The 14,011-nt window shown below is 44.8% G+C and overlaps 2 protein-coding genes across 3 annotated transcripts in view; one reads left to right on the top strand and one right to left on the bottom strand.

The window, feature by feature from the left end:
• Positions 1–3,972: 3,972 nt before the first annotated feature.
• LOC145345411 (E3 ubiquitin-protein ligase TRIM32-like) lies at positions 3,973–9,787 on the bottom strand. Of its 2 annotated transcripts, none has more exons than XM_080193229.1 (3): positions 9,743–9,787; positions 7,754–8,287; positions 3,973–6,296 (listed from the first exon to the last, which is right to left on the bottom strand). In XM_080193229.1, exons 1-3 carry the CDS (start codon positions 9,758–9,760, stop codon positions 5,949–5,951), a joined length of 900 nt encoding a protein of 299 aa, XP_080049355.1. In that variant the 5' UTR covers positions 9,761–9,787; the 3' UTR covers positions 3,973–5,948. The 2 variants fall into 2 exon arrangements, with proteins under 2 accessions (XP_080049355.1, XP_080049354.1); XM_080193228.1 differs by lacking the exon at positions 9,743–9,787 and adding an exon at positions 8,930–9,071.
• A 1,772-nt stretch (positions 9,788–11,559) lies between these two features.
• Positions 11,560–14,011, top strand: part of elp3 (elongator acetyltransferase complex subunit 3) — an 88,057-nt gene continuing 85,605 nt past the window's right edge. The window contains exon 1 of the mRNA XM_080191856.1: positions 11,560–11,657. Coding sequence (XP_080047982.1) covers positions 11,636–11,657 — 22 coding nt within the window. The 5' untranslated portion in view covers positions 11,560–11,635. The remainder of the gene's footprint in view (positions 11,658–14,011) is intronic.

The raw sequence follows: 14,011 nt of genomic DNA on the forward strand, positions 1-14,011 counted from the left end.
GCCCATTTGAACTGCTCATACCTTTGGTCCTCACTATCATCTGTGGCAAATATCCAACCTCTCCCTTTTAAAGGTTCAGGTAACATTTGCCACGCTGGTCCAGTGAACTTTCCCTTCACTAAAATTCTTATGTTGACCAAAGTCAAATTATGAACCTCTCTTAACTCATCCATATTTTCCCAAAAAGCTGAACTTTGGTGGTTACGCACAAAGTACCTAACTTATCCATAAGCATCTGCTTCTCAGTCACCATTAACGGCACTTCCTCAGTCGATATATTGATTGCTCCTCTACCCCGACTGGAAGATTTTATTATAGTAAGGAGTGCTGCCACAAGGACAGGCGATCCCACCTTACTACTATCACAGGAATTTCCATCTCCCTGAGTTATCCTTTCTGATAAGTCTCCCCGAACCATTTCCTCCTCATCTGACTCCTTTGGGAGTGCTGGGGGGCAGGGGTAACAGTGAATTTGTTAACGTCTTTCCTGTGGGTACACTTCCCAGGCAGCTTTTGCTGTGGCTAATTGTTTGTTAACTGCCTCTTCCTGCAGGCAATTTCTCATCATAGCAGCGTAAATCACCACGGCCAGTTCTGGGTTTTGCTTAGTCTGGCCTTTCTTCCAAGCTTTTTGTTCAGATTCAGAAATCTCCGAATCATATCCTTTCTCAATCCTTTTCCTAATCATTGTATCGTGCTCTGTTACTATCGTTTGTATTAATAAGTCATGTCTTCCCCATTTCAAATTTGCACTTCCTGCCATACTCAACAAGACCACACGAGGATGCCCTAGACCTTCCAACTTCACTCTGAATTTTTCAATTTCACATCATCAACTTTTGCCATCTAGCCACACACCCCGCCCCCCCCACCCCCGCTTTACTCAATGATATCACCTTCACAACCCCCAACACTTGTCCGGATAGGTCAACTTACGGATCCGACAACTTGATGCATTACTCCTTCTAGTTAACTTGGGCAGTAAGGAAGAGATACTCACCCTTAGAAGACATATCTCACTGTCAGACTCCAGTGACTCAATCCCGTCACTTGTCTCCAAAAAGTTATTGGTGGGGTTTTTGAGGTGGCCAGCACCAGCAGAAATTTCAGACAATGCAAGATTCACAAAACTAGTGTCTCAGTTTAAAGACGGAACCTTTATTTTGGCCAGCTAGGTTAAATCATCCAATATATACAGTTCAACACAGATCAGTTTATAGATTTTCTTATCAATTACTCTCATCTTTCATTAGCTTTAAATCAAACGTCTTCAATATACATAAATAATACCTGTCCAATACTTTAGCCAATTGCATCTTAGTCTCTGGCATAATGGCATTTCGTCTGACCTTAGAATCCAGCCATTTTCTCCCATTTTGGCTCACCACCCTATCCCTTAGTAACCAGACACCAGCCACAAAGTTTAAAATGCATTTAAAGTTCCCCTAAAAGTCACTGCCAAATCAGAACTTTGGTGATTATGATGCAAAGGACCTAACTTATCCATAAGCATCTGCTTCTCAGTCACTGTTAGCAGCACTTCCTCAGTAGTTATAGTGTTGCTCTTCTCTCCCAACTGGAGGATCACCAAACGCATGGCTCAACATCTGGGCAGGCATCCATCTTATCTGGACAGTGAATAAACCCTACTCATGAAATTTGATTAAGTGTTCTGAACATTCTCTCCATCAGAAATTATACTGATAAACCTTGTATACTCCCAAGCCTTCAATATTCCCTCAGAACATGGCTTTGTCCTAATAACCTTTACCATGATGCTTTGCAGCAAACTACCTTTGGCTAAAGTGAACAATGATTCTTAAAAATACATTAATACATTCAAAATATCAGCATACATGTTTTTAAATCATAATCACTTGTTTAAATCACTTACTGCATTCCATATGTGTGTAAACTGCATTCTTGTTAGCTTATAAATGTGTTTTAATGTCTTTTAACTCAATGCTGGTAGTTCTGTCAGTGTTTTAGGTTGAAACTCTACCACCTCACCCGCCCCTAAATCAGGGCAGGCGAGATTCCCAGAACGGAAATCTCTGTTGGTCTTGGGTGGGATTTTACCATTGCGCCTGAGCGAGGCAGTAAAATCCCGCCCTTAATGACTAAATATCTCATGGTTTAAAAATCTTTACAATCATGTTCAGATTTTTCCCCCTACAGGAGGACTGGCCATGATCAATGCGCAGGATTACAGGACTAGGGCTGGATATTGGGCATAGGTAGGGTGCTCATTCCAAGGGTCAGTGCAGACATGATGGGCTGAATGGCTTTTTCTGCACTGTAAGGATTCTATGACCTTCACTGACTCCAGCTTGCTTGGGTTCAGTGGCGTCTATTTGGTTCAGTGTTGTTGTGATGTCATTAAAATGAGGTAAGTCTGCCAACAAGACACCCTTCAGAAATCCTTCCAGTTCTTCTTTCCCTGTCACATGAGCCGCCATATGTAGGATCAGCACAGTGGGGCTGTAATGCCACTCCCAAATCGATTTCAAGATCGACAGGAAAATGACAGGAAATGTATTATTAATGGTTCCACCTTTCTTCAACTGTAAATCGCTGCGCCAGTTGAAGCAACAACCACTCCAGATATTCTTGGTTTCCCACAGCACAGACAACTGGGAATCAGAATCAATTTAATGAGCACCACCTTTTTATGAAAATGGCCTTGACCTTTCTCTCCATTTGTACCCCTAATCCCTCTCATCTTCTTCCTAACCCAACAAGCTATCCCTTTTCCTCTCCCCTACGGCCCACATTTGTATTTCCACTCTATATTCTATACACTACATATCATGCCCCTCTTACTTTCTTATGTCCACTATCCCTTCATCTTTAATCTTGTCCTTTACCCATTCCCCTCCTCCTACCTTTCCCCAACAAAAGGGTCCCTGTTTGAAAAACGTCACCTGATCCTGAGCTTTAAATTTAAAGGATAAGCTTTGCATCTTCACCACCAGGCTAGCAATCTAGAGGGGTGAATATTCCATCCACCGTAGAACCTGCCCAGTTTTAATTTCATTGGCTTCACGGTAACTTCACACTGCACGTGCCGAGAAAGGGCAATGCGGTGTAAGCAGGCTGCCAGTTTGCCACATTGAAAGGGAGCACACATTTAAGTTAAATTCTATCGGTAGAGAGCCTGGGGAAAAGAAAGGCACACAAGTGTATTTGGGAAATATTTCAGCCGCTGGCACATGTCCCTCTTGGAAACAACATGCTTTGCGAAATGCCGGTTAGATGCAGGGTATGTTAATATTTTAACAATGAACAAAAGGGAAGCAGTATTTACTTTGGTAACTTTCCTGAAGCCAGCAACCACATCATATGTTCTTGGTCCTTGGCACAGCATTGACCCTGTCTGACAACTCCATCCGCACAGCTTTGGCAATACTCTCCCAGAAGGTGAACCTTGCCACACAAAAAAGATGGTCCATGGACCCCATACTCCGACATCTTGAAGAATAACTTAATTAAATAGCGCCTCAGGAATGAGCATTGTTGCTCACACATCATGCTGGTTGATCCTTGTGCATTCCCGCCACATGCACGATGGTCCAGGAGCGTTGTGCTAAAATATGTCCAGCAGGTTTAGCTTTTTGTGGTGAGTGTCCCTTTAAGGGCAACACAGCTGAAGAGGGTTAGGTGGCTTGAGGGGCCAATTGAGGCTGACAATGAGTAATTGTCCACCCCCCCTCCCCCACCCCACTCCCCAGTGGTTGGACCTTAAGCAGAAGGCACCTAGAAGACATGAGGTGAAACTTTACCCGCACGTCCGCCCAAGGTTCCTAAGATCCCGGGGCCAATGGAGAATGTTATTCTCCGAAACTCACCCACCCCTGGAAGGCGGGTGTACCGGTAAAATTCCAGCCATGGAGGGATTGTGGGGCAGTCGGGGGGAGGCAGCTCACCTCTGTGCAGTTTTTCTTTATTAATAAATAGAATTTGTGTCCCTGTCAGTGTCTGTGAGTGCGCATCATTACACTTTGCTTGTGGGTCAGATCTATCATAGACTAGGGGTACAAATAGAATCAAATAGGAGAAGATTTTGAACACTCCAGATACTCGTTCAACACTGAAGATTTACAATCAATCACCAATTTGCAGTCATCAACAAACATTTGAACTTGGGTTACCGCCGAAAAGGATGGCAATGAGGCTTGACCAGCCAGCGGATAAAAGTGAACCTTTACAACATTAACAATAAGAAAAAATGTGACTGCCAAATTTTCTTTAATATGCTTTTTCACTTTTTCTATTATAAGCATAATTTTAATGGTAGGTTTGAAAACTTTGCCCAGTGTGACCACAGATCAAAGGGTCAGGCATGAAGATCAGTTTGGCAGTGATGCTGATCATTTTGATGTCCAGTATATCTGGGGAGATACCCTACTTCTTTAGTTTACTCTCCTGTCAAATGCTAGGGATGATATTCAGAATTGACCCTTTCCCTGGGCATATTTGAGTGAGCTTCTTTGTCTTTTTGTAACAGCTCTTTCTTTGAATACTGGAGTTGATGCATACAGCTGGCAAGTTTAAATTCAATTTTATTAGTGACACATTAACATCACAGTGAAGTTAGTACGAAAATCCCCTAGTCGCCACACTCCGGTGCCTGTTCGGGTACAGTGAGGGAGAATTTAGTATGGCCAATCCACCTAACCAGCACATCTTTCAGACTGTGGGAGGAAACCAGAGCACCTGGAAGAAACCCATGCAGACACGGGGAGAATGCACAGAGTCCCCACAGACAGTGATCCAAGCCAGGAATCGAACTCGGGTCTGTGGCGCTGTGAGGCAGCAGTGCTAACCACTGTGCCATTGTGCCACCATTGGCTTCCAGCCCTCTATTAACTACACAGCTAAATGTGATGCCCCTCGCACTTGCTCTTGCCTCTGATGGGTGGTGTTGAAGGCTCGGTAGTTTCCTACTCGATATGGTTCAGATTAGGAACTGAAAGCAGTGGAACTTGATCACATCCTACAGCACCATGGAAATTTACAGCAGGGAAGAAGGCCATTTGGCCCATCATGTCTGTGCTGGGCAATATGGAGCCATCCAGCCTAATCCTTCTATTTGGTTCTTGGGAGCCTTGTCACTTATCCCTAGCATATGTTTAATATGAGGGCTTCTGCTTCTATCAACATTTCAGGCAGTAAGTCTTACACTCTCTAGATGAAAGTATTTCCCCTTGCATCTCTTAGCAGCTCTAAGGCCTGCTGCCTTACAACGCCAGGGGCCCAGGCTCAATTCTAGCCTCGGGTCACAGTCTGTGAGAAGTTTGCACATTCTCCCCGTATCTCCGTGGGTTTCCCCTGGGTGCTCCGGTTTCCTCCCACAGACCAAAGATGTCAGAGTTAGGCTGATTGGCCGTGCTAAATTGACCCTATTTTGAGAGGGATTAGCAGGGTAAATGTGTGGGGTAATGGGAAAAGGTGGTCGGTACAGACTCGATTGGCCAAATGGCCTCCTTCTGCACTGTAGAGATTTTATGATTCTATCTTTTTTCTCCTCTAAACCTTCAGACTCTTTGCCTAAATCTAAGCCCCGGGTGCTAAACCCTTATGAAAGGGGAAGACGACCTCCCTATTTACTATCTTGACCCTCCAGTTTTATATACTTCAGTTAGGTTTTCCCCCTCTGCCTCCTCTTCCAAAGAAAACCCTGGCCAATCCAATTTTTCCATTCTTGAGTCCAAGCAACATCCTGCTTTCCATCTGTCGACTGCACGCTTCTAATTTTTAATCTGCTCATCTCACGCCAAAGAAACAAGCATAAAATTAAACGATTTCATAGTAGATCTTTTTTCGAGAACAATTTAAAGCCATCTGCAGTCTCAAAACAGGCACACTTAGTCCAGTCATAAAATGACAAAAGAAACCAGCCAATGTAATCCCACCATACCATGGGAGATAGTATTCTCAGTGAATCTTCATCTGTACTGGTAAATCTTCACATTGTGGTGATAGCAATCTGCAACAGCTAAATACCCTTGCTGTGTCAGACACAAGCCACAGGGTCCTTGAAGGTCTTGCTTCACTACAATTGCAGTGAGAGATAGATCTGGATTGAACATCACAACACAGTTTTGTCCTTTATCAGCAACAAGAATATTTCCATTTTCATCTACACATATCCCAGATGGATTCATAAAATCGAAGTTACTTCCATATATTGGTCCAATTTTCTTCTGGGTGACCCTTTCTTTACCGATAATTTTTATGCATCTACCCACATGTGGGCCAAATAGTTGTCCTTCAGTAACTAGGATATCTTCATCCTGTTAAAGAAATGAGCATCACTACATTTGTAACAAAAAGGGGACAAAGAAAAGGTAAGCATGGGACACAGAGATATGTTCATAAAGGAAGTCCAGTATTATTCATAGAATCATCATAAAATCCCCACAGCACAAAAGGAGGCCATTCAGCCCATCAAGTCTGCGCCAGCCACATCCCACTCAGGCCTCATCCCCGTAACCCCAAATATTTACCCTGCTAATATCCCTGACACTGAGGCGCAATTTGGCATGGCCAATCCACCTAACCTGCACATCTTTGGAGGGTGAGAGCAAACCGGAGCACCCGGAGGAAACCCACGCAAACAAGGGAGAATGTGTAAACTCCACACAGATAGACACCCAAGGCCTGAATTGAACCCTGGTCCCTGGCGCTGTGAGGCAGCAGTGCTAACCACTGTGCCGCTGTCCTGCCCGATTCTAAAGCAAAATTCTACAGATATGAGAAATCTGAAATCGAAACAGGAGATGTTGGAAATATTCAGGTGGTCAGGCAGCATCTGTGGAGAGGGAAACAAAGTTAAGAGGCTGAATATTTTGCTAGTCAGGTCCCTGTCCCGCACAGTATTGTGGTCAAGTCCAAGTTCACTTGACCAACTCATCCCACAGCCATTTAATGGCCGATGGGGAGGAAGTTCAGTCTTCAGTCCAGCCAATCAGAAGGCCAGTAGCTCCAATGGGATCTAATGTCTAATCAAAGGTCATATTGTTCCACATCCAGAAAATGGATAAAAAAGTAACCAGAAAGGAGCAGCAACAAGACCAGAGGAGCAAGGCAAATTAAAGTTTTAAAATTCCTAAAAACACGCTGGTTAGGTGCATTGACCCGAGCAGGCGCCAGACTGTGGCAACTAGGGGAATTTCACAGTAACTTCATTGCAGTGTTAATACAAGCCTTACTTGTGACCATAAATAAACTCTACTTTTATTTATTAGTCACAAGTACGCTTACGTTAACACTGCAATGAAGTTGCTGTGAAAATCCCCTGGTCTCCACATTCCAGCACCTGGTTCGGGTACACTGAAGGAGAATTTAGCACGGCCAATGCACCGAACCATCACGTCTTTCATACTGTGGGAGGAAATCGGAGCACCTGGAGGAAACCCAGATGCAGATCCGAGGAGAAGGTACAAACTCTACACAGTGACCCAAGCCAGGAAACGAACGTCTCTGGAGCTGTGAGGCAGCAGTGCTCACCACTGTGTCACCATGCGCCCTAAAAAGGATGGAGTGTATCTGGGGCTGGGCCTGTAAAAAGGCTGTGCTGAGATTCAAACCCAGGATCTCCTGTTTACAAGGCAGGGCACCTTAACCAACTAATCCACCACCAAACACATCATGGAGCCATCTTTCAAGATACTTCTACCTTTGGCTTATGTGGGTTAAAACACAGATTTAAAAGACATCTTTCACTGATATTCTGAAACTGTTTACCTACCTTACTAACTGCCATACAGGTGGGTCTGTAAAATCCTTCGATCACGTCCATTTTTAGAATTTTCCGTTCCTTCCAATCCACACTCATAAAGTGAACTTTCCCTCCTCCTGACCAATCAGTTACTGCCACCTCGTCACTGGGCAACACTGCTAATCCATAGAAGTAGTTGACATTTGGTGTTGTTAGTTGATGGATTAATCGTCCTTCCCCAGTGAACACTTTGACTGCTTTGTCTCCATTGGTAACTAGTAACCTTCCATCTCTGGTAGCTTTAATATCCCCCAGGCATTTTACTGGACCAGATTCGTAGGAAAAGCTGTGTTTCTGGAGTCCTTCAGGGCTGAAGACCTGAATCCTGTCATTTCCACTGTCTTTAACTACCAGATCCCCAGTAGGTGTAAGTGTGACAGAGCTTGGCCAGATTAACTGGCCAGGCTCACAACCGAGGGTTCCAACTTCACCAATCAGTCTATTAAAGAAAATCTGTCTGATTCCGGACAGCTTCCATTCCTGGTCCAGACTATGGAGTGTTGCCTATTAAATAAACAGCATTATTCAATGATAATAATTACACCTCTACTTTCTCAGGAGGCTAAGGGAATTCCGCATGTCTACTTGCGATTCTCCCCAACTTTTACAGAGGCACCATGGCAAACATCCTTTCCGGATGTATCACAGCTTGGTATGGCTCCTGCTCTGCCGAAGACCGCAAGAAAATGCAAACGGTTGTGAATATAGCCCAGTCCATCACACAAACTAGTTTCCCATCCATTGACTCTGTCTTCACTTCCTGCTGCCTTGGAAAAGCAGCCAGCATAATCAAGGACCCCACGCATCCCGGACATTCTCTCTTCCACCTTCTTCCATCAGGAAAAAGATACAAAAGTCTGAGATCACATTCCACAACTGATTCAAGAACCGCTTCCTCTCTGCTGCCTTCAAGGCTTTTGAATGAACCTACCTTATATTAAGTTGACCTTTCTCTACATGTTAGCTATGACTGTAAGACTACATTCTGCACCCTGTCCTTTCCTTCTTTATGAATGGTATGCTTTGTCTGTATAGCGCGCAAGAACCAATACTTTTCACTGTATAATACATGTGAAAATAATAAATCAAATCAAGATTAGCTGACATGAAACATAATTTAGAATAGACAATACCTAAAAAACTTACTTCCTCATCCTCCAGTTCTTTCAGAAAAAATGAGTCCAACAATTTCCTTTTCTTTAACATTTTCAGGATAATATTAACTAAATTCGCCCAGCTCAAAAGTCGACTGATGGAGGCAAGTTATTTAAAAACTGAGTAATTAACTTTTTTTTTAGAAGCTCTCACCATGATGAGAGCCCCGAGTAACATCTGATAGGGGTTTTTTTTTAGACAGCCATATCAATTTATCAGTTCCTTTAACAATAATTTATAAGGTGACTGAGTTTCTCTTCCAATTTGCTCTAGAAGCCAGCCACAGCCGAAACCACCTGGTAATTGTGCTAATGCAAGTTCCTTGCCAGAGCACATGCAGTCCTTTCCATCTAGGACGGGCTATTCAATTTAATTTAACTTTTTTTCAAGTGTGCACACAAACATTCCTCTAGGTTGATACTGCAGTTTAGTGGTGTAATGTTGTTTGGTCTCTCACTAAGAGGTCTGGAGGCTTGCATAGTTGAACATGAACTGTTTATTGGTAACCCATAACTAAACATAGCCAAGGTACTGCCATGCATGGCTGCTGTCTTCACGCTGGCTCCTTCCAGACTCGAATCTACACAGTCTACTATTGTGTGGCTCTCTACATACTAACGTGCACAGTACTGTTCTCCAGTCCCATATTAACCCTTGCTCTGCCTGAACACCCTTATACTACATCACCCGCCCTCACCCCTCAGTCCTTAACCAAATGTATTTACAATGTAATATTTAATCTACGTGCGACTTCTTCTCCCTGACTCAAATCTTTGACTTTGTACGAGGGCTTGAAACTTTTACCAGATCTTGTCCTGTCATATTTGGAGGAATGGTGGTTCCAGTTGCTTTGAGCTATCACTCTTGGTTTGGCATTGAAATTGTAGTACTCTGTGTTTCTGGTACTTGGTTGTCTCCATTTGATTCACTTTTTGCACTTTTTGAAGTTGTGTTTTTTTTTGACAACCCATCTGTTTCATTTGAACACCAGGAATTTATTTCATTCCTTCCGTGGGAATGTTTGCTCTGTTCATTCCAGAAGGTGGACCTCTGGAAGACACCCTCCATCCTTCATGTGAAGGCAAGCGTCCAGGTGAGGGCAGCAGAGAGGTGACGCTGATTGGCTGTTTCAGGTAAGATTTGCATACATGCAGTCACTACTACCAGAAGGTCGTTTGTAGAGGAGTTGTTGTAAAGGGACAGTTAGGAGGATTGCAACAGACACCTCCATATGCTGAAAGATGCCTTCGTAAGAACAGGATATGGTGCTCGACTCATCGATCGACAGTTCCGACGTGTCACAGCGAAAAACCGCACCAACCTCCTCAGAAGGCAAAATTGGACATGGCAGACAGAGTACCCTTCATCATCCAATAATTCCCCGGATATCTACAATATCTTCCCCGGAGCCTTCAACATGTCATTGATGAAGATGAACATCTCGCCAAGGCCATCCCCATAGCCCCACTTCTTGCCTTCAAACAACCGCACATCCTCAAACAGACCATTCAGGAGAACAGTGACCACAACACCACACAACCTTGTCACAGCAACCTCTGCAAGGTGTGCTGGATCATTGACATGGATGCCATCATCTCACGTGAGAACATCCACCAGGTACACAGTACATACTCATGCAACTCAGACAACGTTCTCTACTTGATACGCTGCAGGAAATGATGTCCCGAGGCATGGTACATTGAGGAGACCATGCAGATGCTACAACAATGGATGAATAAACATCGCTGACAATCACCAGGCAAGAGTGTTCTCTTCTTGTTCAGGAACACTTCAGTGGTCACAGGCATTCGGCCTCTGATCTTGGAGTAAACATTCTTCAAGGCAGCCTTCACGACACATGACAGCGCAGAGTTGTTGAGCAGAGACTGATAACCAAGTTCCGCACACATGAGGCCGACCCCAGCTGGGATCTTGGATTCATGTCACACTATCTTTAACCCCCACGATTTGCTTGGCCTTGCAAAATCTCACTAACTGCCCTGTCTGGAGACAATACACATCTCTTTAGCCTGTGCTTAACGCTCTCTCCACTCACATTGTCTATACCTTCAAGACTTGATTATCTGTAAAGACTCACATTCCAACCATTATTTTGTAAATTGAGTTTGTGTCTTTATATGCCCTGTTTGTGAACACAACTCCCACTTACCTGATGAAGGAGCAGCGCTCCGAAAGCTGGTGGCTTTTGCTGCTAAATAAACCTGTTAGACTTTAACCTGTGTTGTGAGACTTCTTGCTGTGAGGCAACAGTGCTAACCACTGTGCCACTCTGCACTGGGCCCAGACCCCGCCCCCTGAGCCCAGACCCCGCCCCCTGAGCCCAGTCCCCGCCCGCTGAGCACAAACCACGCCCCTTGAACCCAGACCCCGCCCCCTAGACTAAGCCCCGCCCTTGATCCCGAGCCTCCCGTCCCTTGAGCCAAAACCCCGCCTCCTGCGCTGAAACCCGGCCTCGAGCCCAAGCCCCGCCCTCTGTCCTGACCCCGCCCCCAAAACCGAGCCTCTGCACCCAAACCCCGCCCCCTTGAACCCTAAACCCGCCCTGCCATCTGAGCACGTGAACCAGCCGCGGGTCTCCAACCGCGAGGCGTTTTGCGACATCTAGTTGTAAACTTCACGTCAGTGCCGTGCAGTGAGCTCTTGATTTACGGCGGCTGCCCAATTCTTGGAGCCGGGATGGGGAAACCGCGGAGGAAAGGTTGGTGTAGCCCGGGGAGATAGGGAGGAAGGAGGGTGGGGCTTCTATCCTGCTGCGGCCCGGGCCCGGGGACGGGGACGGGGATGGGGAGGTGGAGGTGGGGGTGGGGGCGGGGGCGGGGACGGGGGTGGGGGCTCCTGGCCGTCTGCAGTCACTGTGGGAAGCTGAGACGGGGAAGCTCCGGCCTGTTTTGCAGTTTGCGGCTTGTGGTAAATCTCCTGTCGCCAATTGTAACTAATAAAGATGCTGCACATCTTACAGCCTTTAAAATGAGAAGATAAAACTTCACAACAGGATATGAGACAAATGCTGGAAAATTGGGATTAGTGTGACTCTAGTGGTAAACATGGACAGTACAGATTCGATGGGCTGAATGGCCTTTCCGTGCTGTACGGCTCTAACCTGCCTGACACATTCCATTTGATTTTATTTTGATTTGATTTATTATTGTCACATGTAATAACGTAATGAAAACTATTGTCTCTTGTGTGCTATATAGTCAAAGCATACCATTCATAGAGAAGGAAAGGAGACAGTGCAGAATGTAGTGTTACACTTATAGTTAGGGTGTAGAGAAAGATCAACTTAATGCAAGATAAGTTGATTCAAAAGTCTGACGATAGTAGGAAAGAAGCTGTTCTTGAGTCGGTTAGTACATAATCTCAGACTTCTGTATCTTTTTCCTGACGGAAGAAGGTGGAAGAGAGATTGTCCGGGATGCGTGGGATTCTTAATTATGCTGGTTATTTTGCTGAGGCAGTGGGGAGTGTAGACAGTATCAGTGGATGGGAGGCTGATTTACATGATGGATTGGGCTGCATTCATGACCTTTTGTAGTTTCCTGCAGTCTTGGACAGAGCAGGATCCATACCAAGCTGTGATACAACTAGAAAGAACGCTTTCTATGGTGCATCTATAAACGTTGATGAGAGTTGGAGCTGACATGCTGAATTTCCTTAGCCTTCTGAGAAAGCACAGTCATTGGTATGCTTTCTTAACTTCAGCATTGACATAGAGGGACCAGTACAGGTTGTTGGTGGTCTGGACATTTAAAAACCTGAAGGTCTTTCACTCAAAGGGTGGTGAATCTCTGGAATTCTCTGCCCGTTGAAGTGGTGGAGGCTGCCTCGCTAAATATTTTTAAGACGCGGGTTGATGGGTTTTTGATAAGAGAGGGGATTAAGAGTTATGGGGAGAAAGCGGGAAAGTGGAACTGAGCAGCGACAGATCAGCCATGATCTTATTGAATGGCGGGGCAGGCTCGAAGGGCTAGATGGCCTACTTCTGCTCCTATTTCTTATGTTCTTGACATTTCCACTTCATCCTCGTTGGGATAAAGAGGCATGTTCTCCACTACGCTTCCTTTAATTTCATATCATTAAGGAACTTAAAATAAGGCCAGGGCTTGGAATCCAATTGATTGTGACTACCTGTTGGGAAGGCCGAAGCAGGGGGGAAATTGTTTAATATTTACTTTTGGTTCATGGGTGTCCGTTGACAAGTTTATTCTGCACACCTGATTACCTTGTGAAAGTGGTTGTGACTGCATCGCAGTGTGACTTGCTAGGCGGCCACAGAGGATTAAGAGTCAACCATGCCAGTGCCACGTAAAGACACAGACCATTTGAGATGGGACGATTTCTTTCCCTAAAGGACATTGGTTTCCAAAAAAAAAGGACATTGGTTGAATTTGAGAGGTCTTACAAATATCTGGCAGCTTCATGTTCACTTTTACTTTGGCAATGTATTCTGGAAACGCAACCTGCAAAAGCATTCCAATTCTCAAATTGGCATGGTGGGATTTGAACTCATTCTCTTGATCTTTCACCTCAATCTCCAGATTATTATTTCAGTCATTTAACCAGTTCTGTATAGCATCCCAGTGTATGTATGGAGAGAGTTAAGATAACAATTAGGAATTAACTGGTGATTCTAAGGGATGGAGGAGAGAAGGATGGTGAAGGTGAGATGCTGAGTTTTTGTTAAAAGAAAATAAGAAATATGAACATTATTCCTACGAGACTGATCCCCAAGCTCTGTGGCCTAGGACTTGGCCCCTTCCCTTGCGACTGAATCCTAGACTTCCTAACTCACAGACCACAATCAGTAAGGATAGGCAACAACACTTCCACAATCATCCTCAACCCCAGTGCCCCACAAGGCTGTGTCCTCATCCCCTTACTATACTCCTTATACATCTCTGACTGTATGGCCATATTTTCCTCCAATTCGATTTTCAAGCCTGCTGATGACAACACCGTTGTGGGTTGGATCTCAAACAATGACGAGACACAGTGCAGGAAAGAGACAGAATCTGGTGAACTGGTGTGACGACAATGATCTCTCCCTCGATG

This window comes from Carcharhinus amblyrhynchos, chromosome 7 (assembly GCF_965287045.1).
Source record: "Carcharhinus amblyrhynchos chromosome 7, sCarAmb.v2.hapA, whole genome shotgun sequence".
NCBI classification, from domain to species: domain Eukaryota; kingdom Metazoa; phylum Chordata; class Chondrichthyes; order Carcharhiniformes; family Carcharhinidae; genus Carcharhinus; species Carcharhinus amblyrhynchos.

Bases quoted from the DNA above. Each gene is read 5' to 3' on its own strand.
- LOC145345411 (XM_080193228.1), bottom strand. From the start codon at position 8,989: ATGTTAAAGAAAAGGAAATTGTTGGACTCATTTTTTCTGAAAGAACTG. The intron at 8,288-8,929 runs GTAAGTTTTTTA...TTTATTTAATAG, and splicing joins AAGAACTGGAGGATGAGGAA to GCAACACTCCATAGTCTGGA. The intron at 6,297-7,753 runs GTAGGTAAACAG...TTTCTTTAACAG, and splicing joins CCTGTATGGCAGTTAGTAAG to GATGAAGATATCCTAGTTAC.